The sequence below is a fragment of the Gallinula chloropus genome, assembly GCF_964237585.1.
Source record: "Gallinula chloropus genome assembly, chromosome: 5".
Taxonomy (NCBI): Eukaryota; Metazoa; Chordata; class Aves; order Gruiformes; family Rallidae; genus Gallinula; species Gallinula chloropus.
Genome location: NC_140090.1, coordinates 17,599,601 through 17,624,560, shown reverse-complemented (window position 1 = coordinate 17,624,560; position 24,960 = coordinate 17,599,601). Strand labels below are relative to the sequence as shown.

Sequence of the window (24,960 nt, the reverse complement as noted above, 5' to 3'; positions counted from 1 at the left end):
ACCTGTCCGGGGGTCTCTGCCCTGGGCAGGAGGAGAGGGTGCAGAGACCTCTGTGCTGTGCCCGCTGCAGCTCCTGACCCACGCTGTGGTCCATCCCTGTGTCACCCCTCCCTGGCCACCCCTGCAGTGCCCACGTGTGGGCTTTTGCTCTCCCTGGGCTTGCCAGCGCCCGGGGCTGCCCTCCTGCCCAGTCCTCTCATCTTGTCCTGGGCTCCAGCCCCTCACCGTGGGGCCAGGGCGGTGTGCTGCTGCCAGGGAAGAGCTACATGAAGACACAAAGCATCCTCCTTCCCATGGGGTCCTGGGGGATAGGGCCTCGCACTGGGCAGATGGCAAAGCTGCAAGATCTTGCAGGGTGCTTAACCACAGAAAAACGGTGGTCCTCGGGGTTTTGGGAACCTAGAGCCAGCCGATGCCACCTCTCACAGCTCAGCAGGCTCTGCTGAGCACCATTCTGTCAGTGAGACCATGTCCTGGGCACGGGTGCTTGTGCTGGGGGTTTTTTTCTTTTTTAATGAGGTTGCTTAGGAAGGAGGCTGAGCTAAGCCAAAAAGAGCCTCTTACTCTGGACAATAGTGGTGTGAGTGCAGCAAGAGCTGTCATCAGGGACATGCCCAGGCTGGAGGCAATGGGATGGGGCTGTCCAGAGAGCAGGAAGGGTGGGGGGGTGGGGTTGGGGTCTCTGTGGGGACACATCCCCTCTGCTTGTCCCCGGCAGCCCTGCCACCTGCTGCCTTGGCATCAGCTCATGAGCAAGCAGATGAACCCGGGGGTGGTGGGGGGTTCCCCCTCTTGCGTCTTCTCCTTTAGCCAGGAGCTGCACCACAGTCCTTGTCATTTCCTCCCCAAACTCCGGTGTCAGCTGCTTCACCGGGACTTTGCCTGCCCCACTCAGCCCCTCACTGTTGCTCCTCTGCCTGGGGCTCCACTCCCCCAGCCAGCCCTTGCCATCGGGCTGTGGGATGCTCTGAGCACTGACCACCGCGTGCTTCAAGGGCTTGTAAGGACTGGGGGCTCGGGGTCCCGCGGGAGGGAAGGCACAGTGTGGGGGTTTGGTGGGGCAGAGTGATGCTGTGTTGCTGCCAGCCCTAGATAGGGGGAGGATCTGGCTCACGGGCATGTGGAGGGGGACACTGTTTGGAGGAGTCCCCCCTTGGCTAGGGTGCGGGGCCGGGGGCCGTGGAACCCCCCAGGAGGGTGTGGGTGCTGGCACAGGGCGTGGTGGTGGTTGGGGAGCTGCCTGGGGCCATGTGACTGACAGGCGCTGGGACATTGGGGTGGAGGAGGCTGTGTCTGTCCCCTGCCTGGCCTGACACCTCCCCTCCCCCAGCTGGTGCTGCCTGGTGCCGCCTGCTCACCCGGCTGTGGCTCTGATGACTTTTGCCCCAGATGTGTCCCGCAGGGGATGGGTGAACATCCTGGCCTTTCCCCCGCTCCCCAGGTCCTCTTCACCCACCTGGCCGTCAGCGGGGCGGGAGCAGGATGGGAGAGGGAGTGCAGGGAGAGTGACACAGTTTTGGGGAGATGGGTGCCCACACAGGGCTGCGTTCATGGGTCTGGTGGGGAGGGGAAGGGATGACTGTGCTGGGAGTGGGAGAGGAGCAGGGCTGGGGTGCTGATTGGTGTTTGGGAGGGGGTGGGTGGGCTGGTGAGGTGCATGTGGGTTTGCTCAGTGCCTGATTGCCTGCCCCTTCCCCACAGGATTTGAACTAACTGCCTGGCCAGGATGAGCTGGAGCTTCCTGACACGGCTCCTGGAGGAGATCAACAACCACTCAACCTTTGTGGGCAAGATTTGGCTGACCGTCCTCATCGTCTTCCGCATTGTGCTGACAGCAGTGGGGGGTGAGTCCATCTACTACGACGAGCAGAGCAAGTTTGTCTGCAACACACAACAGCCTGGCTGTGAGAATGTCTGCTACGACGCCTTCGCCCCTCTCTCACACGTCCGCTTCTGGATCTTCCAGATCATCATGGTGGCCATGCCATCGGTGCTCTACCTGGGCTTTGCCATGCACCGCATTGCCCGCATGCCTGAGTCCTCGCGGCGCCGGGCGCCGGCAGCCCGGCGGGCACGCATGCCGGTGGTCCGCCGGGGAGCCGGTAGGGACTACGAGGAGGCGGAGGATGATAATGAAGAAGACCCCATGATCTTTGAGGAGATTGAGGTGGAGAAGGAGAAGAGCCCAGAGGGTGGAGAGAAGCACGATGGCCGGCGCCGCATCAAGCAGGATGGGCTGATGCGTGCCTACGTCCTGCACTTGCTGTGCCGCTCGCTGATCGAGACAGCTTTCCTCTTCGGGCAGTACCTGCTGTACCGCTTCGAAGTGAGCCCCTCTTACGTCTGCAGCCGCAGCCCCTGCCCGCACACTGTCGACTGCTTTGTCTCCCGCCCAACCGAGAAGACCATCTTCCTCCTCGTCATGTACGCTGTCAGTGGGCTCTGCCTCTTCCTCAACCTCTGCGAGCTGGTGCATCTCGGTGTGGGGCGCATCCGCGACGCCCTGAGCCAGCCCGATGGCCCCCCAGTCCCAACTGGTGGCAGCCCTGCACCGCAGTACCCCAAGAAAGCCCCCAGTGCACCCCCCACCTACCACTCGCTGAAGAAGGAGCCGCTGCGAACCCCACTGCCTGACGGCAAGCTGGACTACCGAGAGAGCCTGGCCCAGGCAGCGGGGCGCTTTGCCCTGGCCGGGGCTCACCCGGCACATGAGCTGGACCGGCTGCGCGAGCACCTGCGCCTGGCCCAGGAGCACCTGGAGGTGGCCTTCCACCTCCAGCCCCCCCCACGCCCCCTCAGCCCTGCCCGCAGCAGCAGCCCCGAGGCCAACGGCATTGCTGTCGAGCAGAACCGCCTCAACCTCGCCCACGAGAAGGGGACTGCCACCTGCGAGAGGACCACAGGTGAGTCCGGGAGGGGGGTGGATCTGGCTGGCTGGGGTAGGGGTTTGGGGGGCTGCCCCTGGGGAGGGGATGATGCCATTCCTCTGGTACAGGTGCTAACCTACCTCTTGCTCTCTGCAGGGCTGTGAGTGCCATCAGGGACAATGGTGGTGTCTGCCGGAGCAGCTGCCACCACCACCACAGGACAGCCAGCCTGCCAGGAGCACGGACGGGGTGGAGGGTGACCTGTGCCTGCCCAGACGGGCTGGCCAGGCAGCCCTGACCTCGTGGGCAGCAGTGGGGACTGGGGCCTTGGGGGACATTCCTACTTCCTTTTCAAAAAGGGAATATCTTATTTTTGTACGTTTTTATAAACTTGTCAGCGTGTGCACCCTGGCATTTTTCTACTCCGCTCCCGATCTCTGCTCTGGGCTGGTGCCCCACCCCATCTCCCCCTTCACCCCCCTTTCCTCCTCCCACACCCATTTCCCACAGCATCTTCTCCTCACCCTTCCCTGTGTCCTCCCCTGCCCGCTGGCAGCCCCCACTGCAGCAGCTGATGCTGTGTGTGTGTGTGTGAGCCATGCTGGCATTGCCCCCACGGTGTGGGGGTTTAGGGGAGCCCAGCCTGGGGGTCTGGCTGACTGGGCCAAACCACGGGGCATGGAACAGGGCTGACATTGTACTTGAAGTGGGGTGGGACGGAAGGGGTCCCCGCGGAGCCGCTGACGGAAAGTGCTGATGTGGCCGGGGGGCCGTGCTGCGCAGAGCCCTGGCACGGTGCTGCAAGCTGCGGGGCCAGCGGGCTTGGAAATATCTGTGCAGAGGGCAGGGGCTGTTCTTTCCGTCGCCTCCGCCTTGCTCCCAGACGGCTGCCCTTGGACCAAAGCCCATCCTCTCCCCATCTGGCCGCGGGGCCGGGACCCTCTGTGCGGAGATGGACCCAGATTCCTTTTGGGGGGGTGGGGGGAGGAAGGGGGAACAGGGCTCAGCCAGGCGCCAGCGGGGTGTTTCTCATCATCTCAGCCTGGGTCACACGGGGATTTTTGTAGCGTTACTTTTTACTCAGAAACGATCGTCACTCTGTCTGTTCTGCTGGGGGTTGGTTTTGTTTTTTGCTCTTTTTTTTTTTTAAGTATCTATATTAGTAAAGCCTGGAGACGTTTTGTACTGAACTGCTGTATCCGGTCCTTGGGGAGGAAGGGGGTGGGAAGGGAATCCTGCGCAGATGGGCCGGGTCGGGCCGCGCTTCCCGCTTGTCCCGGGGCCTCCGGCTCGGACGGGGTGACTCAGTCGTTCCTGCAGCGGAGGCGGCTGCGGCCGGGGCGGCTTCCACCGGGCTGTTGGGGCGGGATCGCGGCCGGACGCCTTCCTGCGCGGCCCGGACGCCGGCGAGGGCCCTGTGAGGGGCTTCTCCGCACGCCGCAGCCGGGAGCAGGAGGGTCGCGGCCCTGCCCAGGCCTCCGCGGCTGCAGCAAACTCAGCCGCGGTACTCAGACCCTGCCGTGGGAGTCCGACCCCTCTTGCAGCGCTCACCCGTGTCCTCCCTCCTCCCGCCGCAGTTCCCCGGGGAGCTTGCATCCCCATCCCCGCGGGGAAATTGCATCCCCCCACCCGGGGAGCTTAACACCCCATCCCACCCGGGGATCTTGTATAACCCCCGCCCCTCGGGGAGTTTTCATCGTCCACCCCGGGGAGCTTGTGTATCTCCCCCCGCCCCGTTCTCCCCCATCCCCCGCACGGCCCCGTGCTGCCTCCGCGGCTAGCTCCGAGAGAAGCTGGCGCTTCCAGGCTGTTTGGGTAAAGGGAACAGGTTTATTTCGCTCACCCCCTTCGCTCCGCAGCGGGCCGTGCCGCCGGGAGAGGGCTCGCTTGCGGCGCCAGCCCCGCCTCCGGTGCGAGGTCCCGGCACGGCCCGGTCCCCGCGGCGGCAGCCCGGCCTTTCCCGGGAGCACCGGGAGGCTGCAGGGGGAGCGGGACCCCGGCCTTTTTGTGTGTGGTTTGGAAGTGGGGCAAAAGGGGGGGCCGGGCTGGTTGCAGGCGGGGAGGTGGTGCCTCTGCCCGTCCCAGCCCCTCTGTGCCCCGATCTGCAGGCGGTACCGGGGCAGCACGGCCGTGCCCGGAGCAGCCGAAAGCTCCCGGCTGGGCAGGGAAGGGTGGCCCCCGGGGCAGACCTCTGCGCCGGGGGGTCCCTTGGGCGAGAGCCTCCACCTGGGGGGTATCCTAGACACAGGTGCAGTCCTGGGCCAGGATGTTGGGCACTGTCTCGTACTTGAAAGAGTACCCACCGTCGGAGGTGGTGCGGACGCGCAGGGAGCGCATGGTGCCGGGCAGGGCGGCACAGCAGAGCTGCACGCCCAGCCGGTGGCTCAGCCCGTGGCCCTCGGCACAGCTCCCGTGGCAGTAGTGGAAAACGAAGCTGCTGGGATGCACGATCCACTTGTCCCAGCCCAGCTCCTCGAAGGAGATGTTGAGGGAAGCTCGGCGGCAGTTGGTGTGGGCGGCCAGGTCCTCAGACGGGCGCTGCAGCAGGCTGAGGGCAGCCGGGGACCAGGGTACGGCAGATCGGCGAGCCCTCTCGCTGCTCTTGGCCCGGGTGGTGGCCACCAAGAAGGGCATCTTGTCCCCGTCGGTGACGCAGGGGCAGCCGGGGCAGCGCACCAGGAGCACGAAGAGCGGCTGCGAGAGCTGGGGCAGCAGCGCCGAGGCGAAGTGAAACACGGTCCAGTGCTCGGGCGTGCGCACCACCACGGCTGCCACTGGCACCCGGCCCTGCGGCGACAGGGTCAGCACATCGGGGGCCGAGTGGTTGGGGGCAGCCATGGGACCGGTGTAAAACCAGAGCTGGGCAGAGGTCATCACACGGCTCAGGGTGTGTGCGGAGGGCTGGAAGAGGTAGGTGAAGATCCCTTCTTCCTCCAGCAGCTTGTCTGGCTGCGTGGGCTCACAGGGGACATCTGTGGGGAGGGAGAGGGGAAGATGCTCAGGGTGCACATCCGAACTTCAGGAGGGTCCCTGACACTGGATGGGACACTGGGTGTTGCAGAGGGTCCCCCCCCTCCAGCAGGGTGCCTGGCTGCTTGTGCAGGCTGGGGCAGGTTGTGGCAGACTGATGCCTAGTGTTATGCAGCAGCCACTGCACTGTGCCCTGCAGCTGAGCCCCTCTGTGGCTGAGGCTGGTCCATTACTGCTGCCTCCCTCCCCCAGCATCCTGCCCCAGTGTCCTACCCCATAACCGGGCATCCTGCTTCATTCCCCAGCATCCCACCCTAGCCCTCCTCAGCCCTACACATCTCTCCACATCCCAACTTGGCCCAGTCACTGGGCACTCACCTATGCTGCCTGCCCCTCTTCTTGCCTGTGTCCTGGGCTGCTCTGCCTGTCCCTGCCTGCCATCCCTTCTGCCTTGTGACCCTCCATCATAATTCTCCTGTATCCCAGCCTGCCATACCCTCTTTCTCTTCTCCCACAGCCCCACAGCAGCCCCTCCACTCTGCTGCATTCCCACCATCCAAGCCCCCACCTGCTTCACCCCTCTACCCTCTCCATCCCACCAGGATGTTCTCACCTGTGGAAGGGAAGAGAATCACCTGTGAGGTGTCCTCCAGCTCCTCGGGCTCGACTTCAATGTTCTCAAGAACGTCTCTCCGGTGCATCCTTCTCGCATCCCTCTGGGGCTCTTCCTGGAGCAACGGAGGGTTCAGATGCTCCAGCACCCGTGCCCGCACCTTGGCCAGGATGAGCTGCCGGTCAGCCCCGGCGCCGGTGCAGCTGGCCAGAGCAGCGGTGGGCAGCATGGCAGGCAGCAGGTGGAGGAGGAGCAGCATGACCATGGGAGGCACCGTGGACTGGCAGCTTGTGGAGCTCTGCCGAGGGCTCCTGCCTGCCTGCCCAGCCTGTCTGCCCGCTGTGCTCCCCCCAGGGCAGGGTGGCATTGAGACCTATCTGACACTGACGCAAACGTCTGCTCACAGTGAATATTATCTCTGGGCAGCGAAAGCGCTGAGACGTCTGGAATGTGAAGACTGCAAGGACAGTGTGGCCTGCAAGGGGATGGCGCCTGGGCAGGGGTGTGTGTGTGTGGGAGGGGGAGATGCTGCCAGGGGAGTGGGTGCGTGGGGCTGGGAAGACCGGGCTGCAGGCAGCATGCTGCTGGGAAGGGTTTTCTGTGCTGGCAGGGATGGAGGGGGCACCCTGGGTGAGCTTTGCAGCTGCCACTGCTGGGTGTCTCCTGTGCTGGAGGCGATGGGGCTTCTGGGGGGACCGTGGGAGGTGACAGCAGCTGTGCACAGCATAGACATCAGGACAGGGCCAGGGAGGGCATATTAGGGGTGAAAGTCTGGGCACTCTCATGCCTTGGCTGGAATGCCCTGGGTTCACAGGGGAGCTGAGTCATGAGGAGGGGGCCTTGGGAGAGCACACTGGGGTGGGGGGAGCTATGGCACCTCCAGGACAGCCTAGAGGCTGGTGAGGTCCTGGAGACTTGAAGCAAGGATGGCAAGAGGTCCCCTTACTGCCTGGCGCTGGGGAAGGCTGGTCTAGGCTCAGGGCGAGGGGAAGGAGGAGGAGGAGGCAAGGCAGAGCCACAGCAGCACCGTGCCCTTTGGGCTGGGTGGCCACAGGCTAGCTCCTGGGTCAGGAGCTGCAGGGTGGGCGCAGGCTGTGAGGGAACCAATGCATCCTGCCCTTCCTCCCACCACTGCTTACAGGGACAGTGCCAGGTCTCCCCTGTCCAGCAGCACTGCCTGCAGTGCAGGGCAGTGGGCAGCCCCTGTGTGCCCACCATGCCCACAGTCCAGTGTCCCACATAGCCTGTCTGTGTGGCACACCCCATCCCATGCAGCCTAGCATCTCATGCCGCATCCAACGAGGCACGTCCCACACGGTGCAGCACATCCTATCCCACTGCAGCCCAGTGTCCCAGGCCATGCACACCAAATTGCGCATCCCACGCCCTGCCCCTCATGCCATGCACCCCACACAGCGTGCTGGCTCCTGCCAGGGGCAGACCCAGCACTGGGACATGGCTCCTGTGTTTGCAGCACACCAGGACTCCGGAGCACTGCTGGCCTGCGCTGGGCCGGGTGGCTGTCCCACCAGGCTGCTATACATAGGCCAGCCCTGCCCCAGCGAGGCGCTGAATGGAGCAGGCTCCATCTTATCAACCCAGTGTGTCATCAGAGGGTATTTTTGGGGACAGCAGCTGCAGGCATTTGTAATGTTTGGTGCCTGCGTGCTGACACCCGGGAGCGGAGCTGGGAGAAGTGGCAGGAGCTGGTGCCGGCACTGGGAGACACAAGGGAGAGGCAAAGGAGCGAGGTGTGTGCGTGGGGCAGGGGACTGGGCTGTGGGGCTGCGTGGGGTAGGCTGGTCATGGAAGGGGGTGGGCGAAGGGGCGGCTGAGCCATCAAGGCTGTGTGAGTCTGCAGGAGCTGCTGGGGGGTGGCCTGTGGGTCTGGGGAGCTTCTGGCCAGGGAAGTGTCTCTAGATGGATGCATCATATGGGGTAGGGGACTGGGAAGAGAAGCTGGGCCCAGTCTCTGCCGCTCCTTGCGGACGCGCTCTCTCCCATCGCTCCCTCTGGCTCATTCAGTTTCTCCTGCCCCTGCCCAGGGGAGGCAGAGTCACCTCTGTCCCAGCCCTCACCACGGTGTGGGCAGAGGCTGGGGTGCACTCACCCAGGGGAGGTGTGAGCCCCCTGCCCTGCTCCTGCCCATGGCGACAGGCCTGTTACCCACAGTGCTGGGGATGGAGGTAGTGCCCTCCAACCGCAGGAACTGTCGCCCGGGCCTCCCCTCTGCCCTTTGGGATTCGAGTGATCCCAGTATTTCCAGCCGTGGCTTTCACTACCCCAGGGCTGGATCCTGGCAGTGGGACCCCACTCCAGAGGGGAACCTGCTCCCGGGGAGCCTCCCTTTGTCCCAGGGCTGTGGAGCGCAGGGGATCCCATGCCCCTCCGAGCCTCAGAGGAAGCGCCTGGATTCGTCCGGGTGCCTCCCGGCCGCGACAGCCCCCGCCAGCACCTGCCCGCTGAGCCAGCCCAGATGCTGCAGGAATGCGGCTCTGCCACCACCCGATACTGAAGGAATGCCCGGCGGGTGGGGAAGGGGAAGGGGCGGGCTGGGGCCGTCCTGCCTGCCTCCACCATCCTCCTCCCCAGCACCCAGCCAGCCTGCGCTCCCTGTCTAGGCTGGGAGTCTCCTCTGTCTCCATCCTGGGCTGTGGGCGCAGCTGTCTCTTGGGGTGCAAAGAGCCCCTGTTGCCATCTCTTCTATGGCTGCTGGGCTGGGAAATGAGTGGTTTGGGCTGAGACAGGAACATACCCAGCAGGAATGGGGTGCTGAGGGCGAGGCCGAAGCTCCTGTGGCATGGGTTCAGTGTTGGGGACTTTGATCTGGACAGGAGTCCCTTCCAGGTGGTGCTCCATGCCGGTCCCTTTGCCAAAGCCGGAGCTCCCACCCCTGTTGGTCTGTGTATCTTCCCTCAGGCTGATGATCTCCACTGCTGCCCTGGCCAGCTGCCTGCCGTGACCCCAGGAAAGCGGTGATGGATGGGTTTGAGGGAGCCCCCAGGTTCCTGTCCTATCCACGTGCCTTCACAGTGCAAAGTGGTGCTGATGCAGTCCTGACCTGCCAGATCACGGGCAACCCTCAGCCGAGCATCCTCTGGGAGAAAGACAAGACCCGTATCGAGCCCTCGGGCCGCTTCCATGTGGAGGCCAAGGGAGACACGTACAGCTTGCTGGTGTCCTGCACCACCCCCCAGGACAGCGGGGTCTACGTCTGCAAGGCCAAGAACAGCGTGGGTGAGACCTATGCAGCCGCCACACTCAAGGTGGAGGCAAGCAACCCCCAGGAAGAGGGATGCTCAGGCGGTGAGGAGCCCACCTTCCTTGTTGGCCCCTCATCCACCCGGGTGTGCCGGGGGGAGGACGTGATGTTCGCCTGCAGAGTGTCCGGGCAGCCCTGCCCGGTGCTGGAGTGGGAGAAGGACGGGCGCAAGCTCTCTGACATCTTTGAGAGCAGCCACTTTGCAGTGGGGCAGGAGCCGGAGGACTGGCACTTTCTGAAGCTGTTCAGTGCCCGGCCCCCGGACGGGGGGGTGTATGTGTGCCGGGCACGCAGTGGCTCCTGGGAGGCCCTGGCTGCTGCCGTGCTCCTGGTCGAACCCCGGGCGCCACCGGACAGGCTCCCCAGTGGCTCTCCTGCTGATGGCCCTGAGCTGATGGTGGAGCGGCAGCGGCGGCGACGGCACATGGCAGGACAGCACGTGGGACTGGAGACCCAGTTGCCCAACGGCACGGTGCAGGCCGGGGTGCTGGGGGCCAAGGCGTTCACTGTGAGCGCAGGAAAGCACGCCAAATTTCGCTGCTACGTCACCGGCAAGCCCAAACCGGAGATCATCTGGCAGAAAGATGGTGAGCCCCTCACCCTTGGCCGCAGGCACCTCGTCTACGAGGACCGGGAAGGCTACTTCATCCTCAAGGTGCTGTACTGCAAACCCCAGGACCAGGGACTGTACGTCTGTACAGCATCCAACACTGCTGGCCAGACCCTCAGCGCAGTTCAGCTCCAGGTGAAAGGTAGGAGCATGGCTGGGTGCTGCCAGGGGCGGGTGGGGACTCTGGGGGTGCAGGGCTTTTTGTCTGGCAGGGATGTGTCTGTGTGAACCCAGAATCCCTGGGCACCCTCCTTCCCCCTGCAGACAGGGTCACCCCTCTGGGTTAGAAGCAGGGGATGCTGGGCTACCCCAGGGAGCTGTCTCACCCTCTGCACCCCTCTCTCCTTGCAAGTCTCTGGAGGGCTGCAGGTGTCCGGTCACAAGCGGGGAGGGGGGACAGTGCCTTGGTGACAGATTCCCTTGGAAGTCCTGGTTGGTTTTGGCAGGCAGCCCTGCAGGGCACAGCTCCAAGCATCTGCACTGGTGACAGCCCCATCCCCCAGCGCAACTCTGCCAGCTGGGGACAGACAGGGTCATCTGGCCCTCCTGTGTCCCCCAAAACTCCCTGCTGAGGTGCTGGGGGTATCGCTGTGTGTCCCCAACACATGCCCTGGGTCTCTCTGCTCTGGGGATGTGCTTCCCAGGGCAGTGCCCATCTCACCCTGGCTGACGATGAGAGGGGCAGAGAAGGGCTGAGAGCTTGGCACTGTTTGTGAGCAGAGAGAGCCAAAGGGCTGCCAGTGGGCGCCGTGCCCCATGCACCCCCCAGCACCTGTCTCTCCTGGTGGCAGAGCACCGGCTGCGGTTCCAGGTGCAGCTGGCGGATGTGGAAGTGGCAGAGCGGGAGGATGCTGTGCTGGAGTGCCAGGTGCCACTGGAGACCATCCCCACTGCCTGGTACCTGGAAGACAGGGAGCTGCAGCCCAGCCACAAGTATGTAATGGAAGAGCAAGGCGTGCTGCGCCGCCTGACCATCCGCGATGCCCGCACTGATGATGATGGAATCTACCTCTGCCAGATGAAGGACAAGGGGCGCAGCATTGCTGAGGTGTCTGTCCGAGGTGTGTAGCAAATCTCTGGCAGTATAGCTTTGCCTTTCTATCCCCTTCCTTGCCAGCCTCCCCACTGCCTGTGCATTTGCCTCCCCACCATCTGGCTGTGGTGCCTGCTGCTGGCCCGGGATTCCCTCCTCCTCTTCCTCTGTCCCACACCGGGGAAGCCCAGGCTGCTCCTCAGCACCCTTCCCCAGCCCTCACACATCCCTTTCTGTAGGAGTGATCACGAAGCGGCTGCCACGGAAGCTGGATGTGATGGAGGGGGAGAACGCAGTTTTCTGCGTGGAGACGCGGGAGGCATTGGAAGGGATCTGCTGGAGCCGGGATGGGCTGCAGCTCTGGGAGTCACCCCGCACCGTGCTGAAGAGCTTTGGCAGGACACACCTCCTGGTGCTGGTGCACGTCACCCGCCAGGACGCCGGCATCATCTCCTTCACCGTCAGGGAGTCGCAGACATCCTCCCAGCTCCGGGTCAAGTGTAAGCCCCCAGCTCACAGGTGCCCTGGGTCCTCCATCCTGCCTGTTCATGGTGGGTGATGTGGGGAAGAGACAGGATGGGCACCCACTATGCTGGGGACATCACACTGTGATGGCTCTTTGGGGAAGGGTGCTTTTAGCCAGGCTCCATGGCCATAGCCTCTCCGGCCCTCACAAAACCCCTGTGACCAGCACTATGCTGCACAGGAGCAAGACCATCCTCTTCATCCTCTCTGTCAGAGAGAGGATCCCCAGAGAAACAGGCTGCGTAGCCCTCCTCAGCCCCTCCGCCACCCTGCCGGGAGCCTTGCTGTCCATCCCCAAGCAGGCAACACGGGCTGTGACTTACAGGTGTGAAGCGTGACCCCCCGAGCGCACCGGTGGCAGCTGAGATGAGCGCAGCAGAGAGCAACGTGGCCTTGCTGACGTGGTGCCCTGCGCCCGACGCCCACCTCCGCCCCCCCAGCCGCTACCTGCTGGAGCGGCGGGAGGCAGCGGGGGGTGAGTGGGTGCAGTGCCTCGCCACTGACCTTCCCGGCCGTGTGCGGGTGCTGGGTGACAGCATGCCCCGCGAGGCCGACTACTGCTTCCGCATCTGCGCCGCCAACCAGCACGGCAGGAGCAGCCCCGTGGAGTTCCCCGGCTCTGTGCATCTCAGTGAGTGTGCCGAACTAGGGAACAACCCACCCCACTCCCCCAGGAGCCAGGTCTCCCCAGGGTTGGGATGCTGTGGTGCTGCTGGCCAGGGCCACCACAATGAGTCCAGCCACGCTTCAGCTCCAGCAGCTTGCCTGGAGAGGGGTCTGCAGGACGTGCAGGTGCGGGATGGCGAGGACGCGCAGTTCTCCCTGGAGCTGTCAGCCGTGGTGGGTGGCACCTGGTTCCTCAACGGTGCTCGGCTGGGTGAGGAGGAGGATGCGGCTGCGGGCAGCCGGTGCTGTGTGCAGCGCTGCGGGACAGAACACTTGCTACTGATCCGGGAGGCGCGGCTGTCTGACAGCGGTGCCCGGGTCACCTTCGTGTCTGGCAGCGTGCGGGACTCGGCCGTGCTGCATGTGCAAGGTGAGCCATACCATGCTGGGAGAAGAGGGTGGCTCCCGTGCTGGAGCACACCGCTCACCCCTCCGCCATGCCTCTCAGCCCCGCAGGTCCACATCACCCCGGTGCCCGAGGCCGAGACGCTGCGGGAGGTGCCAGCCGGGCTGCCCGTGCTGCTGGAGTGCCAGGTGTGTCCCCCAGCCGCTCCCGTTCGCTGGCTGAAGGATGGTGAGGCCGTGCCCTTGGATGATGTTATCGCAGTGCAAGTGGAGGGCTGCGTGCGGAGGCTGCTCCTCCGCTCCGCGGGCCCCTCGGACACTGGTGTGTACACCTGCGATGCCGGGGATGATGCCGTGAGCTTCGTGGTGACCGTGACTGGTGAGCTGGGGACCATGTGTGGGAGCTGGGACAGTCCTCCTGCCCCTCTTCTTGTCCCCGTGATGGGGCTGAAAGCTGCCATCAGTGGGTGCCTGTGTGAATTGCTGCATTATCTCCCGCAGAGGCACCGGTGAGGATTGTCAGCTCCAACGAGGAGGCCCCCCACGCCTACACAGCCGGGCAGCGCGTGGAGCTCTGGTGCCAGCTGTCCCGTCCGGAGGTCCCGGTGCGCTGGTACAAAGATGGGGAGGAAGTGGAGGGGAGCAAAAGCCTGGTGCTGGAGCAGGAGGGGGTGCGGCACCGGCTGGTGCTGCCCTGCGCCCAGCCACAGGACACAGGGGAGTTTGTCTGCGATGCCGGTGGGGACTCCGTCTTCTACACCATCACCGTGGCAGGTCAGTGCAACACTGGAGGGCTGACAGGGTCACCTCTCAGAGGGCTGTGGCGTGTTGCAGCATGGGTTGTTTGTGGTGTGCCTGTCACTTGCTGCTATGGGGATGCTCATCAGAGATGCTTTTGCCAGGTCCTCACCAGCAGGTCAGTTGGTTGGGCAGGGGGCTTTTGCAGCACCTTTGGTGTGTAAAACCACTGAGACTGACTGGCAGAGGAGCCAGCTTTCTCTACCCATCCAAAACAATCAGGTACCTGAGGGCTGGCGCCCAGCACCCCTATGCTGGTGTGTTTGCAGAACCTTTCCCATGACCAGTAGCCAAGCCCTCGAGGCTCCAAGGTCCTAAAAATAGTGGGTAAAAGCAGCCGGCGCCTGGTGCGGAGTGACTTCTGGTTGGACATCGCTCTGACAGACGGTGTTAATTGCTGACCTGAAAATTAGAGGTTGCCTGGATACAGATGGCCGGGTGGTGTTTGCTGGGTGCGTGCTGGGGACGGCATCCTGTGGCGGCTGCCCCGGCCATGGAGCGGCCACGGATGTCACTGGGTGGCAGAGAGTAATGAAAGCTGAAAGCGAGTGAAAGACTTCCCCTTGCTGGCCCCAAAAACCCACAATCCCACAACCACAGGAAGGTGACCGGGGGCAAAGCTGGAGCCTGGTTAACAGGCTCTGTGATCGCAGCCATAAAACCTCTCTGTGGTGTGAATATGTGGCAGAGTGCTGAAGTCTGTAGCAGAGGCTGTAGGACCGAAGATGGGATGAGTGATGAGAGATGCTGGAAGAGCCACTGAAGCAGTGGCTGCTGGGAGGGTGGAGATGTGAGGGGTTTAGTGTGATGAAGGCAAAATCCCCAGCAGGAAGGGCAGGCGGTGCTCTGGGCAGGGGCAGGAGGCAGCTCCTGCTCCACAAGGGCACAGAGAGCTCGGCTTGCCCAGGGTGGGAGGGGGAAACACCATCTGCTGAAGCTCAGCCTTTCAGCTGAGCGGCTTTGCATAACTTAGATGGAAGGGTCTTAGAAAGGCTGGCTTGTTTCGATCAGGATTTGGCCACCGGTGTCACTAGCGGGGCTCTGTGCATGTGCCAGGAGGCTCCGGCTGGCACCCCTCTAGCACGAGTGCCAGGCTGGTGGCTGCCATGGCACGCCTGGGTTTCCCCGAGGCATCCCAGCTATCCCCAGGGGCTGCCGTGGCTCGGAGCCCGCCTGCCTCAAGCCCGGCCACCCCCACATGCCTCTGGCTTTTCCAGCAGCTGCTGAGTGCTGGGGTTCTCTCCGAGCCAGTGGCGGGGTTGGGGCTGGAGCAGCGCTGCCCACCGAGGGCTGGCACACAGCCCCCTCCTCACTGCCATGCCGCTCAACTTCTCCAGCTGTGCTTGGGCGATGTGATCGCTTTTAGCAGGCCCAGGGAGAGGGGCAGCTGCCAGGCGTTTGATCAGGGAGCCGGGCGGATGCAGGCTCAGCGTGGCACAGCGCGAACGCTGCAAACTGGCGCTGAGCCACTCCCACGCGCTGCGGGGCTGCGGTGTGCCGCTGAGCCTGGGCATCGCAGCTGGGAACTCTCTGGGAAGGTTGTGACCTGGATACCCAGCACGGGGCCGGTGCAGGCTGTGAGAAGGGTAGGTTGCTGCTTGGCCACCGGTGTGCTCCGGTGTCGGTGGTGCCCCTTGTCTGCCCAGAGCCATGGGCTGGCTGAGCATCGCGGCGCAGTCTGGGTCAGCTACAGCCCACTGCAGCGTGCGTGGCTGGTCAGGCAGTGCTGTCGGCTGCAGGCAGGGGCCACATCCTGACCTCCTCTGAGGAGAAAGCAGGGCTGGTCACTCCGTGCTTGTGCTGGGAGGGAGCCTCGCTGGCTTCAGAGGTCTGACCCAAGTCAGCGGGGAGATGTGAGCAGCACTGCACATTTCCCATGTAACCCACTAATGGTGGCATTCACCAAACACTGGGGTCTGGCATGGTGTCCCGGTGAGCCAGAGGGATGGGGATGCTGGCTGCGAGCAAGCCACATGCCTGTGCTGTGGCGCGAGTAGAGACTGAGGGCTGGGCCGAGGCAGAGGCACCAGGTGGGAAGGTGGAACCCAGTGGCCTCCAAAACAGGGAGAAAGGTGAAGGGTCAGCCACAGAGGTCGATGCTGACACCATGGATGGCAATCAGCAGTGCTGGGGCTTGCTAGCACTTGCCTGCCCACATGCCTCTGTGTCTGTTGGCTCCGTTTTGGGGCAGAGCAGGGCAGGGACCACGGGAGCTGGGGCAGGACCATGGTGCACAGCCAGGCTGGAAGCTGAGTGCTCCTCCCGTGAGTGATGGCTGAGGAGCAGAGGGAGCCCTGGGCAAGGCAGCCCAGCAGCTTGTGCTGTGCTATGCTGGACATAGATGATGTGGTGCCTTCCAGCTTTAAACCCAACAGGCTGGTGAAGCTGTTGCTCTGCACAGGGCTGTGACCATCACCCGCCCTGGTCTCTATATCCCAGCTGAGCCCTGTGTCTCTGTGTCTCTCCCTGGCAGAGGCACCGGTGAGGATTGTCAGCTCCAACGAGGAGGCCCCCCACGCCTACACGGCCGGGCAGCGTGTGGAGCTCTGGTGCCAGCTGTCCCGTCCGGAGGTCCCGGTGCACTGGTACAAGGATGGGGAGGAGGTTGAGGTGGGCGAGAGCCTGGTGCTGGAGCAGGAGGGGGTGCGGCACCGGCTGGTGCTGCCCTGCGCCCAGCCACAGGACACGGGGGAGTTTGTCTGCGATGCTGGTGGGGACTCCGTCTTCTACACTGTCACCGTGGCAGGTCAGTGCTGCAGCACACATGTGGCTCTCTCCCCCTTGTCCCTGTGCCCCAGCTCCCTGCTCACGCTGCTGTCCCACTGGAGCTGCAGCATCTCGGCTGCCCTCGGCTCCCCATGGGCAGCTCCTTGCCCCTGCCCTGGGCTGGATCGGGATGCGGGCAGGGGCAGGTTGGCTGTTCCATCTCGTACCAGAGCCCAGTGCCACACTGCCGCTCCACAGCCCAGGTCACAGCCATGCTGCCTGCCCACGGGCTATGCCACCTCACACCCCACCCCTGGCTCTCCTTTGGCTTTCAGCGGCCAGTGTCACAGGGCTGGGACAACCCTGCCTGCTGGCCTCAGGGACGGTGGGAGGGAGGTCAAGTGACACAGAGTCTCGGTCCGTCAGCCCCGCAGGTCTGCATCTCCCTGGTGCCCGAGGCACAGCAGGCACAGGAGGTGCTGGCAGGGCTGCCCGTGGTGCTGAAATGCCAGGTGTCCCCTCCGGATGCCCCCGTCTGCTGGCTGAAGGACGGTGAGGCTGTGGTCCTGAGCGAAGTCCTGACAATCTCCTCAGAGGGATGCTTGCGGAAGCTACACATGCCTGCAGCTGTGCCTACCGACTCAGGGACCTACACCTGCAGTGCTGGGGACAGTGCCACCAGCTTCAGGGTGACTGTGAATGGTGAGCTGCCCAGGGGGTGCCCATCCTCCTTCGGAGCTCACCAGCCCCCACAGCTGAGCCCCCCCATGTGTTTCCCGCAGAGGCACCGGTGAGGATTGTCAGCTCCAACGAGGAGGCTCCCCACACTTACATGGCCGGGCAGCGTGTGGAGCTCTGGTGCCAGCTGTCCCATCCAGAGGTCCTGGTGCACTGGTACAAGGACGGGGAGGAGGTAGAGGCAGGCAAGAGCCTGGTGCTGGAGCAGGAGGGGCTGCGACACCGGCTGGTGCTGCCCTGTGCCCAGCCACAGGACACAGGGGAGTTCGTTTGTGATGCCGGAGAGGTGTCTGTCTCCTACCACATCTCAGTGGCAGGTTAGTGTCTCAGCAAGGATGTCCTGGGAAGGGCAGTGCTGCCCCAGCCCTGTGTCATGGGGTCCACAGCGCTGGTGTCTGCCCTCAGCATCGCAGAGGAGGAGATGCAGTGGCATGACCCTGGGGCAGGTGGGTGCCCTGCTCCAGCAGTGCTGGGCTGGCACTGTGTGCCTGTCACCCCTGCCCTCAGGCAGCATTTCTGTGGCCCCATGGGGATGCAAATGACAGTAAGTAGGGATGGCAGAGCCGGGTGCAGTGTGGAGAGCAGGTCTCACACCTTTCCTCTGTGTCCCCGGCAGAGCCACCAGTAAGGATCTTGCAGCCTCCACAACGCTCGCTGGAGCTGCCAGTGCAGGCACCAGGGCGTGTGGAGCTGTGGTGCGAGCTGTCCGTGCCGGATGCTCCTGTGCGCTGGTTCAAGGATGGGCTGGAGGTGGATGAGACTGACAACCTGCTGCTGCTGGTGGAAGGGGCCTGGCGCTGCCTCCTCATCCCCAGGAGCAGCACAGAAGATACGGGCGAGTACATCTGCGAGAGCAAGGATGAGGCTGTCTCCTTCGATGTCAAAGTGTCAGGTTGGTGGGGACCCAGGAGGAGGGAGTTGCTGATGGGGCTCCAGCCCACAGGGTTTTTCCCACCCTGGTGAGGGGGACAAGCTCCTCCATAGTGATGGAGCTAGTGGGTGCCCATCCCTGGGTACTGGGCCATCCAGCACAGGTGCTCAGCCTGGGCTGGCAGCAGAGGCATCTCCAGGGCTGTGATGTCCCCGCACTGCTTTGCATCGTGGCCACCTTTGCAGAGCCACCAGTGAGGATCCTGCAGCCCCGCAGACCTCCCCCCGTTGTGACGGTGTCCCCGGGGGAAACAGTGATGCTGGGCTGTGAGCTGTCCCGTGCGGATGCGCCCGTGCACTGGGCCAAGGAGGGCGTCAGGCTGGAGGCTGGGGGGAGCCTGGTGCTGGAGGAGGAGGGTGCCCACCGCCGCCTGCTCATCCCTGCGGCACAAGCCGAGCATTCTGGGAAATACGTCTGCGATGCCGCCGATGACACGGTGACCTTCACTGTCCAGGTTTCAGGTGAGCAAGAGGCAGGGAGGAAGCTGGTGGGGTGTGTTGGGTGCACAGACCGCGGAGACCCCAGCTCTGTTGGTATGGGGTGTTGCAGACCCGCTGGTCAGGATCTTGGAGAGGGATGTGCTGCCAACCCGCCAGCACTGCCAGGCCATGGAGGACCTGGTGCTGGAGGTGCGCCTCTCGCACGCCCACGGGGAGGTGAAGTGGTACAAGGATGGGGAGAAGCTGCAGGACACGGGGCGCGTGCGGCTGGAGGAGGACGGGGCGCGCCGCTCGCTTGTTGTCCTGCGCGCCACGGGCAGGGATGCAGGGGAGTATCTCTGCGACACCGGCGATGACAGCATCGTTTTCTTTGTCACAGTGGAAGGTGAGAGGGAGGTCCCAGGGCGGATGGCCAGTGGGACAAGGACAGAGGTGTGTCCTTGCCTGCTGCCAGACTGGTGTGGGGCTGGGCTGGGTGGCAGCAAGGATGAGGAGGCTGGGGGGGGACACACAGGGAGTCAGCTGTACCCACGCAGGGGTCTGTGGAAACCCCTGCGGTGCCCAGATGCAGCCAGAGAAGGTCCAGACAGGATTTGGCCGTTGCAGCACCCAGCACAGGCTGCTGCTCCCGTGGTGACAGTCCGTCTCTCCAGTCCCAGAGCCACCGGTGACCATTGTGGGCAGCAGGGGCACTGCGGAACATCGCTGCCTGGTGGCTGGGGAGGACCTGGTGCTGGCTTATGAGGTCTCCCGGCCTGATGCCATGGTGCGCTGGCTCCGGGATGGCCAGGAGGTGCAGCCAGGTGAACGGGTGCAGGTCAAGGTCCGTGGGGTGCTGCGGCAGCTCATCATCCGTGGGGTGCAGCCTGGCGACTCAGGGTGCTACATCTGCGACGCTGCCAGCGACCGTGCAGTGATGAATGTGGATGTGTCAGGTGAGCTGGCAGGAGCCCCAGGGACCCCCAGCATGGTGGGATTGTGCTGCAGCCCTGGGCAAGGGGACAGGATGTCTCTGTGACCCCACTGATGGTGGGGACTGGTGCAGCAGCGTGGCAGGGGAGGGAGAGAGCCCTGTCCCCAACCCCCAGGAGCTGTCAGCCTCGAAGGAGCATGTCAGGGTCGTGGCGAAACACGTCCCTCCCGCCTCCCCCAGCCAGGGGCTGGTTAAATTTAGCCTTGGCTGGCTCCCAGGCGCCGCTCCTCCTGCTTTGGCTGCCAAGGGCTGATCTCAGCCCCGACCCTTATCAGCAGGAGATGGAGGGCAGGGCAGGGTGGGAGAGGGCCTGGCACAGGAACGTGTCCTGGCCCCACAGCAAGGCACTTGGGATGGCAGGGGTAGGGGGTGACACTGAAATGAATGGCCTCAGCCTGAGGGATGCAGGAGCAATGGGCTCTTCTGTCATCCCTGCCTGGGGACCCTGAGCTGCCAGACCCTGTCAGCTTGCAAGCCTGCCCCATTGGGACCCCTGGCTGGACCCACCGCGACCCCCAGCCAGTCCCACAGCAAACCGCAGCCACTCACAGCATCCTGCAGCCGGATGCACCCTTAGCCCCACAGCCCTCCTGCCCCATGGTGACTCACGGTGGGCATTGCTGCCTCTCTGGTTACAGCAGTCCCTTCCCCATGCTGCCCAACACCACAGGGACACTCCTGATCCCTGCCTTGTCTCCTGGCCCCCCCAGCCCAGCCCGTGCGCATTGTCAACAAGGAGGAGGCGCAGAGCCCAGTGGAGGTGCTGGAAGGGGAGAGCGTGACACTGGTGGCCCGGCTGTCCCCGGAGACGGCAGCGGCACAGTGGCAGAAGGACGGACAGACGCTGCACTCGGGCGGGCGGATGCTGGTGTGCAGCGAGGGCCCCACACGCAGCCTCACCATCAGGCAAGCAGAGCTGGGTGACAGTGGCACCTTCCTCTGCGATGCTGGTGATGATGAGGTGAACTTCACGCTGTGTGTAAAAGGTAAGCCTGGAGGTGTCCTTCACCCATGCCAGGGAGCAGGGGCGGTCCCCTGCCCTGTGCTGGGATGCTCTGTGCCCGCATCCCCATGCCAGTGCCACGAGCCAGGGCACTGCTAAAACAAGTGCTCCCCTGGCACAGAGGCACCCGTGCTGTTTGTGAACAAACGGGAAGAGCGGGAGAAGCTGCTGGTGCTGGAGGGTGGCAGCGCCGTGCTCTCTGCCATTGCCTCCACTGAGCGAGCCGATGTCACCTGGCTGGGCCCGCGGCAGGCGGCGGTGGCTGGCGAGCGCTGCGAGCTGCGGTGGGATGGCCGCGTGCACAGCCTTGTTCTCTGCAACGTGGCCAAGGAGGACGCTGGCGTCTACACCTGCCTCTCCTCACATGACCAGATGCAGTTCGACGTGAGCGTCCGAGGTGGGCGGCGGTGGGGTGGTGGGGGGTGCCCAGGGACCCTCCCCTGCAGTAGCAACAGGTGCCGACACCGGGGGTTTGGCTGTGCAGAGCTGCAGGTGAAGTTCCTGCGTGGGCTGTCGGACGTGCGCGTACGGCAGGGCGAGCGGGCAGTGCTGTGGTGTGAGCTCTGCAAGGCGCGGGGTGACGTCGTGTGGCGGAAGGACGGGCGGGTGCTGGCGCCCGGCCCCCGCCGGCAGATGATGGCAGAGGGGCGAGAGCGCTCGCTGGTGCTGAGCCCCGTGGAGCCCGAGGATGCAGGCGAATACTGCTGCGAGTCCAACGACGACCGGACGCTGGCGACACTGACAGTGCAGGGTGAGATGCACCCACCACCCCTCTGTGGACTCTGGTGCCATGGGGAGTGGTAGGGAAGCTGGATGTGGCAATGGTATGGGGGTGCAGGGATGCTCAGGAGGCTGCTCTGTGGGATGGAGGGTCCCCAGTGCCATGCCCCAACACCCCAGCTGTAGTCCCCAGGGTGGTGGAGATCATCATGGAGCTGCAGAGCCTGACGGTACTGGAGGGTGAGGATGCCACCTTCAAGTGCCTGGTGTCCCCGGAGGATGTGGTCGTCACCTGGCAGCTGAACGGCCAGCCCGTGGTCCCCAGTGAGCGGCTGCTGGTGACAAGGAGTGGGCTGTGCCACAGCCTCACCCTCCAGCAGTGCCAGCCAGGTGACGCAGCCACCGTGACGGCCAATGCCGAGGGGCTGGTGAGCACGGCCCGGCTGAGTGTGCAAGGTGAGGGGGACAGAGCCAGCTGGGGCACTGCCCAAGGACAGCCCCAGGGCCACATGCTGACCGGGTGCCTGGGCCCTGCAGAGGCACAGGTGCTGTTCGTGCGGAAGCTGCAGGACGTGGTGGCAGAGGAGCAGGGGGACGTGTGTCTGGAGGTGGAGGTGAGCCACGAGGCTGCCGAGGTGCAGTGGCTGAAGCAGGGCGTCCTCCTCCAGCCGGGCAGCAAGTACCAGCTGCAGGAGTTGGGGCGCCGGCGCATCCTCACCATCCGCTGCCTTGGCCCTGCCGACCGTGGCACCTACCGCTGTGAGAGCCTGCATGACCGCACGCAGGCCAGGCTCTGTGTGGAGCGTGAGTACTGCGCTGGGAACAGGAATGGGGGGAGCACCAGCCTGCCGCAAGGATGCTGCCAGCTGGAGGAGGGAGCGTGGGCACAGCTGGAAGGGGCGGTCAAGCAGGGAGGGGACAGTAGGCATTGGGGATGGGCAGAAGTGGGTGTTTGGTAAAGGGCTGGATTTTGGGGGTTGGCCCAGCAAGCGCCGGCTGTGGAGCTGGTGTCTGGGATGGAGCAGCACCTGGTTGCAGACAAGGGTCCCTTGCAGCCCGGAAGGTGTCGATCCGGACGCCGCTGGTGGATGTGGAGACCTTTGAGAAGGAGACAGCCACCTTCCACCTGGAGCTGTCTCACCCTGACGTGCCTGGGGTCTGGACACGGGACGGCATCCGCGTGAAGCCCAGCAGCACATGCCGGATCAGTGCCACAGGCTGCGGGCACAGCCTGACACTGGAGGGCCTGGCGCTGGAGGACTCGGGCACCGTCACCTTCACAGCTGACATGCTGCGCTGCAGTGCCCGCCTGCTTGTGCGCGGTACAGTCACCGGGGCAGGCACCGGGGGAGTAGGGAGGTGTCCGTGGCACTGCCGCTGCCTGTCCTGCAGCCGTTCAGTGCTGGGGGAGATGCCAGAGCTGTGCTTGGCTGCTCCAGGCATGCCTTGTCCCCCGTCCCCAGCAAGATGTGAGCTCAGCAGCAGGGGTTGCCCAGCCAGGTTCCGGGGCAGACCCAGCTGGGGCACCAGCCATGAGTGCATGCCTGTGGTGGTGCCTCGAGAAGTGCATGCTGAGGTGCCCATGGCACATCTTTCTCCTAACAAACCTTCCCACCCCATGTCCTCTCCCCTCAGAGCCTCCAGTCACTATGGTGAGGGTCCCACGGGACCTGGGAGTTCCAGAGACAGGAGTAGCCTGCTTCGAGTGCGAACTGTCTCGCCCCAGCACGGAGGTGAAGTGGTTCAAGGTGGGGGTTCACCTCAGTCCTCTCCAGCATCCTCCTCCTCCTCACTTTGCCCCCTGGCTGCTTCCCTCCCTTCCAGGGCTGTGGGCAGGGGCAGAGGGGTGTGAAGCAGTGGGGTGCTGCCTACTTGCACCCCTGAGCACATGCTCCCTGGACAGGATGGGCAGGAGCTGCGGCCGGGGCCCAACTGCCGCATCTACTCGGCGGGTCGACGCCGCGTCCTGCAGCTGAGCCGTTGTGAGCTGGCTGATGCTGGCACCTACACCTGCGACGCAGGCGACTGCCGGGCCTCTGCCACACTGCATGTCCAGGGTATGGCTGCCCCCTACTTGGGGGCACACACCCCCCCCAAACCCGCACTGTCCACACCCCCCCTTGTCCCTGGCTGCCCTGGCACCCTGCCCCTTGCCCGCAGAGCGCCAGGTCAGCATCATGCAGGACCTGCAGGACGCTCAGGTGCGGGAGGGTGACAACGCCGTCTTCACCTGTGAGGCGTCGCATGCAGACGTGAAGGGCGAGTGGTTCCGGGACGGGGAGAAAATCAAGGTCTCCAGTACGGTGAAGATACGGCAAGAAGGTAGGGATGCAGGTGGCCCCACATCCACTTTAGGGCTGGGAAGGGGCAAAGGCAGTCTGTGTGGACAGAGTCTGTGCCTCCCGCCTGCTGAGGGTCCCCATCACCGTACCCTTGAGCCAGCCTTTTCCTCCCCAGGGACCCGGCACTTCCTGCTGTTCTGCGGCGTGCGCCCCGAGGATGCGGGACTCATCCGCTTCGCAGCCGGGATGGCTGTATCAGAGGCCAGCCTGCGGGTGGAAGGTACTGGCATGTGGGGCCAGGGCTGGCTGGGCTCCAGCGCCCGGGGGCACCGGAGTTGGCTCGTGGGGTCCCCATGGGACCCCACTCAGTCCATGGTGCCGATGGCTCTTCCCACCTGCCAGCGCTGCCCATCCGCATCGTGAAGCCGCTGAGGGACAAGACGGTGCTGGCACAGCACAAGGCGACGCTGGAGTGCACCGTGTCCCACGCCCGGGGCCGGGTGCGCTGGCTGCGCGGGGACACCGAGATCTTCACTGGTGACAAGTACGAGATTTGCAACCTGGACTGCTACCGCACGCTCATCATCCACCGCGTGGGCCCCGAGGATGAGGACTCGTACACCTGCGACGCCTTCGACGACCGCTCCACTGCCCGGCTCCTCGTGGAGGGTGAGGGGGTGCCCAGCGGGGGCACCACGGGGGGCTGGCAGTGCCACTGCTCCTCACAATGGAGGGACACCGGGGTCCCTGTCCACACAGCCCTTTGCTTGCAAGGGTCTGTGCACTGGGGTGGGGAGGTGGCACTGCGCCCCCCCTTTGCTGGGGCAACCCTTTTGGGTGCCCCACCAGCCCCAGGGATGCTGGAGCTCTCCCGTTGATTCTCTTTGTCCCTGCAGGGAGGTAGAAGTCAGGATGCAGCGCCCAGGGGGTGCACACAGACCGACGGATGCCGCTGCTGAGAGATGGGGCTATGCTTCCTTTCCCCGGGGATGTACCGACACCCCGCTGCTATCCCCGGCCTGCTCTGGCCTCAGGGCTCTGCATTAAACAGCAGGTTTTTTTCTGACGTGGCTTCTTCCCCCAGCGAGCCCCATTAGGAGAAGGCCTGGTGGCACCACTCTGAATCCTGCCCAGCATCCCCACGGGAGCCCAGCCCTCAGGGCACCCCCTTACCCCTGCCCCCAACCCCCCGGCACAGCCCCTGGCCCCACACGACAGCTCTGAAAGGCTCTTTACTGTGTGGCCATGGCCTCAGCAGCGTTTGGCACATTTACAAAAGAGACTGAAAAGGGGGACGGCGGCACGGCGCTGGGGGGATGGGGGTGCCTGGCAGAAACATGCAGTTCCCGGGGCAGCGGGGTTGGCTGGGCTGAGCTGGGGGAGGGGAGCTCCCAAAGCAGGGGAGCAACCCAGTCCAGCCTTGCTCGCCATCCTGCCTGCCTGGCCGTGGGGAAGTCCTGGCTCACTCCGTAATAAAT

General features: G+C 64.4%; 3 protein-coding genes across 3 annotated transcripts; 2 read left to right on the top strand and 1 right to left on the bottom strand.

Moving 5' to 3' along the window:
• Nucleotides 1-1,726: 1,726 nt before the first annotated feature.
• Nucleotides 1,727-3,266, top strand: LOC311192559 (gap junction gamma-1 protein-like; the record flags this gene model as incomplete). Its single annotated transcript, XM_084265078.1, has 2 exons — nucleotides 1,727-2,903; nucleotides 3,024-3,266. The coding sequence occupies 2 exons, from the start codon at nucleotides 1,727-1,729 to the stop codon at nucleotides 3,029-3,031; spliced, it is 1,185 nt and encodes a 394-aa protein (XP_084121204.1). The 3' UTR covers nucleotides 3,032-3,266.
• Nucleotides 3,267-5,105: 1,839 nt separating this feature from the next.
• INHA (inhibin subunit alpha) lies at nucleotides 5,106-6,715 on the bottom strand (the record flags this gene model as incomplete). Its single annotated transcript, XM_084265123.1, has 2 exons — nucleotides 5,106-5,839; nucleotides 6,451-6,715. The coding sequence occupies 2 exons, from the start codon at nucleotides 6,713-6,715 to the stop codon at nucleotides 5,106-5,108; spliced, it is 999 nt and encodes a 332-aa protein (XP_084121249.1).
• A 2,713-nt stretch (nucleotides 6,716-9,428) lies between these two features.
• OBSL1 (obscurin like cytoskeletal adaptor 1) lies at nucleotides 9,429-24,092 on the top strand (the record flags this gene model as incomplete). The annotated part of the gene is made up of 26 exons (XM_084265684.1): nucleotides 9,429-10,464; nucleotides 11,114-11,383; nucleotides 11,595-11,721; nucleotides 12,321-12,916; nucleotides 12,995-13,170; nucleotides 13,491-13,665; nucleotides 16,163-16,435; nucleotides 16,822-17,097; nucleotides 17,178-17,450; nucleotides 17,520-17,579; nucleotides 17,750-18,025; nucleotides 18,250-18,525; nucleotides 18,614-18,889; nucleotides 19,158-19,439; nucleotides 20,188-20,463; nucleotides 20,602-20,877; nucleotides 20,965-21,231; nucleotides 21,381-21,656; nucleotides 21,738-22,004; nucleotides 22,256-22,522; nucleotides 22,836-22,948; nucleotides 23,104-23,257; nucleotides 23,361-23,522; nucleotides 23,658-23,762; nucleotides 23,885-24,019; nucleotides 24,088-24,092. 26 exons carry the CDS (start codon nucleotides 9,429-9,431, stop codon nucleotides 24,090-24,092), a joined length of 6,675 nt encoding a protein of 2,224 aa, XP_084121810.1.
• Between the last annotated feature and the right edge of the window lie 868 nt (nucleotides 24,093-24,960).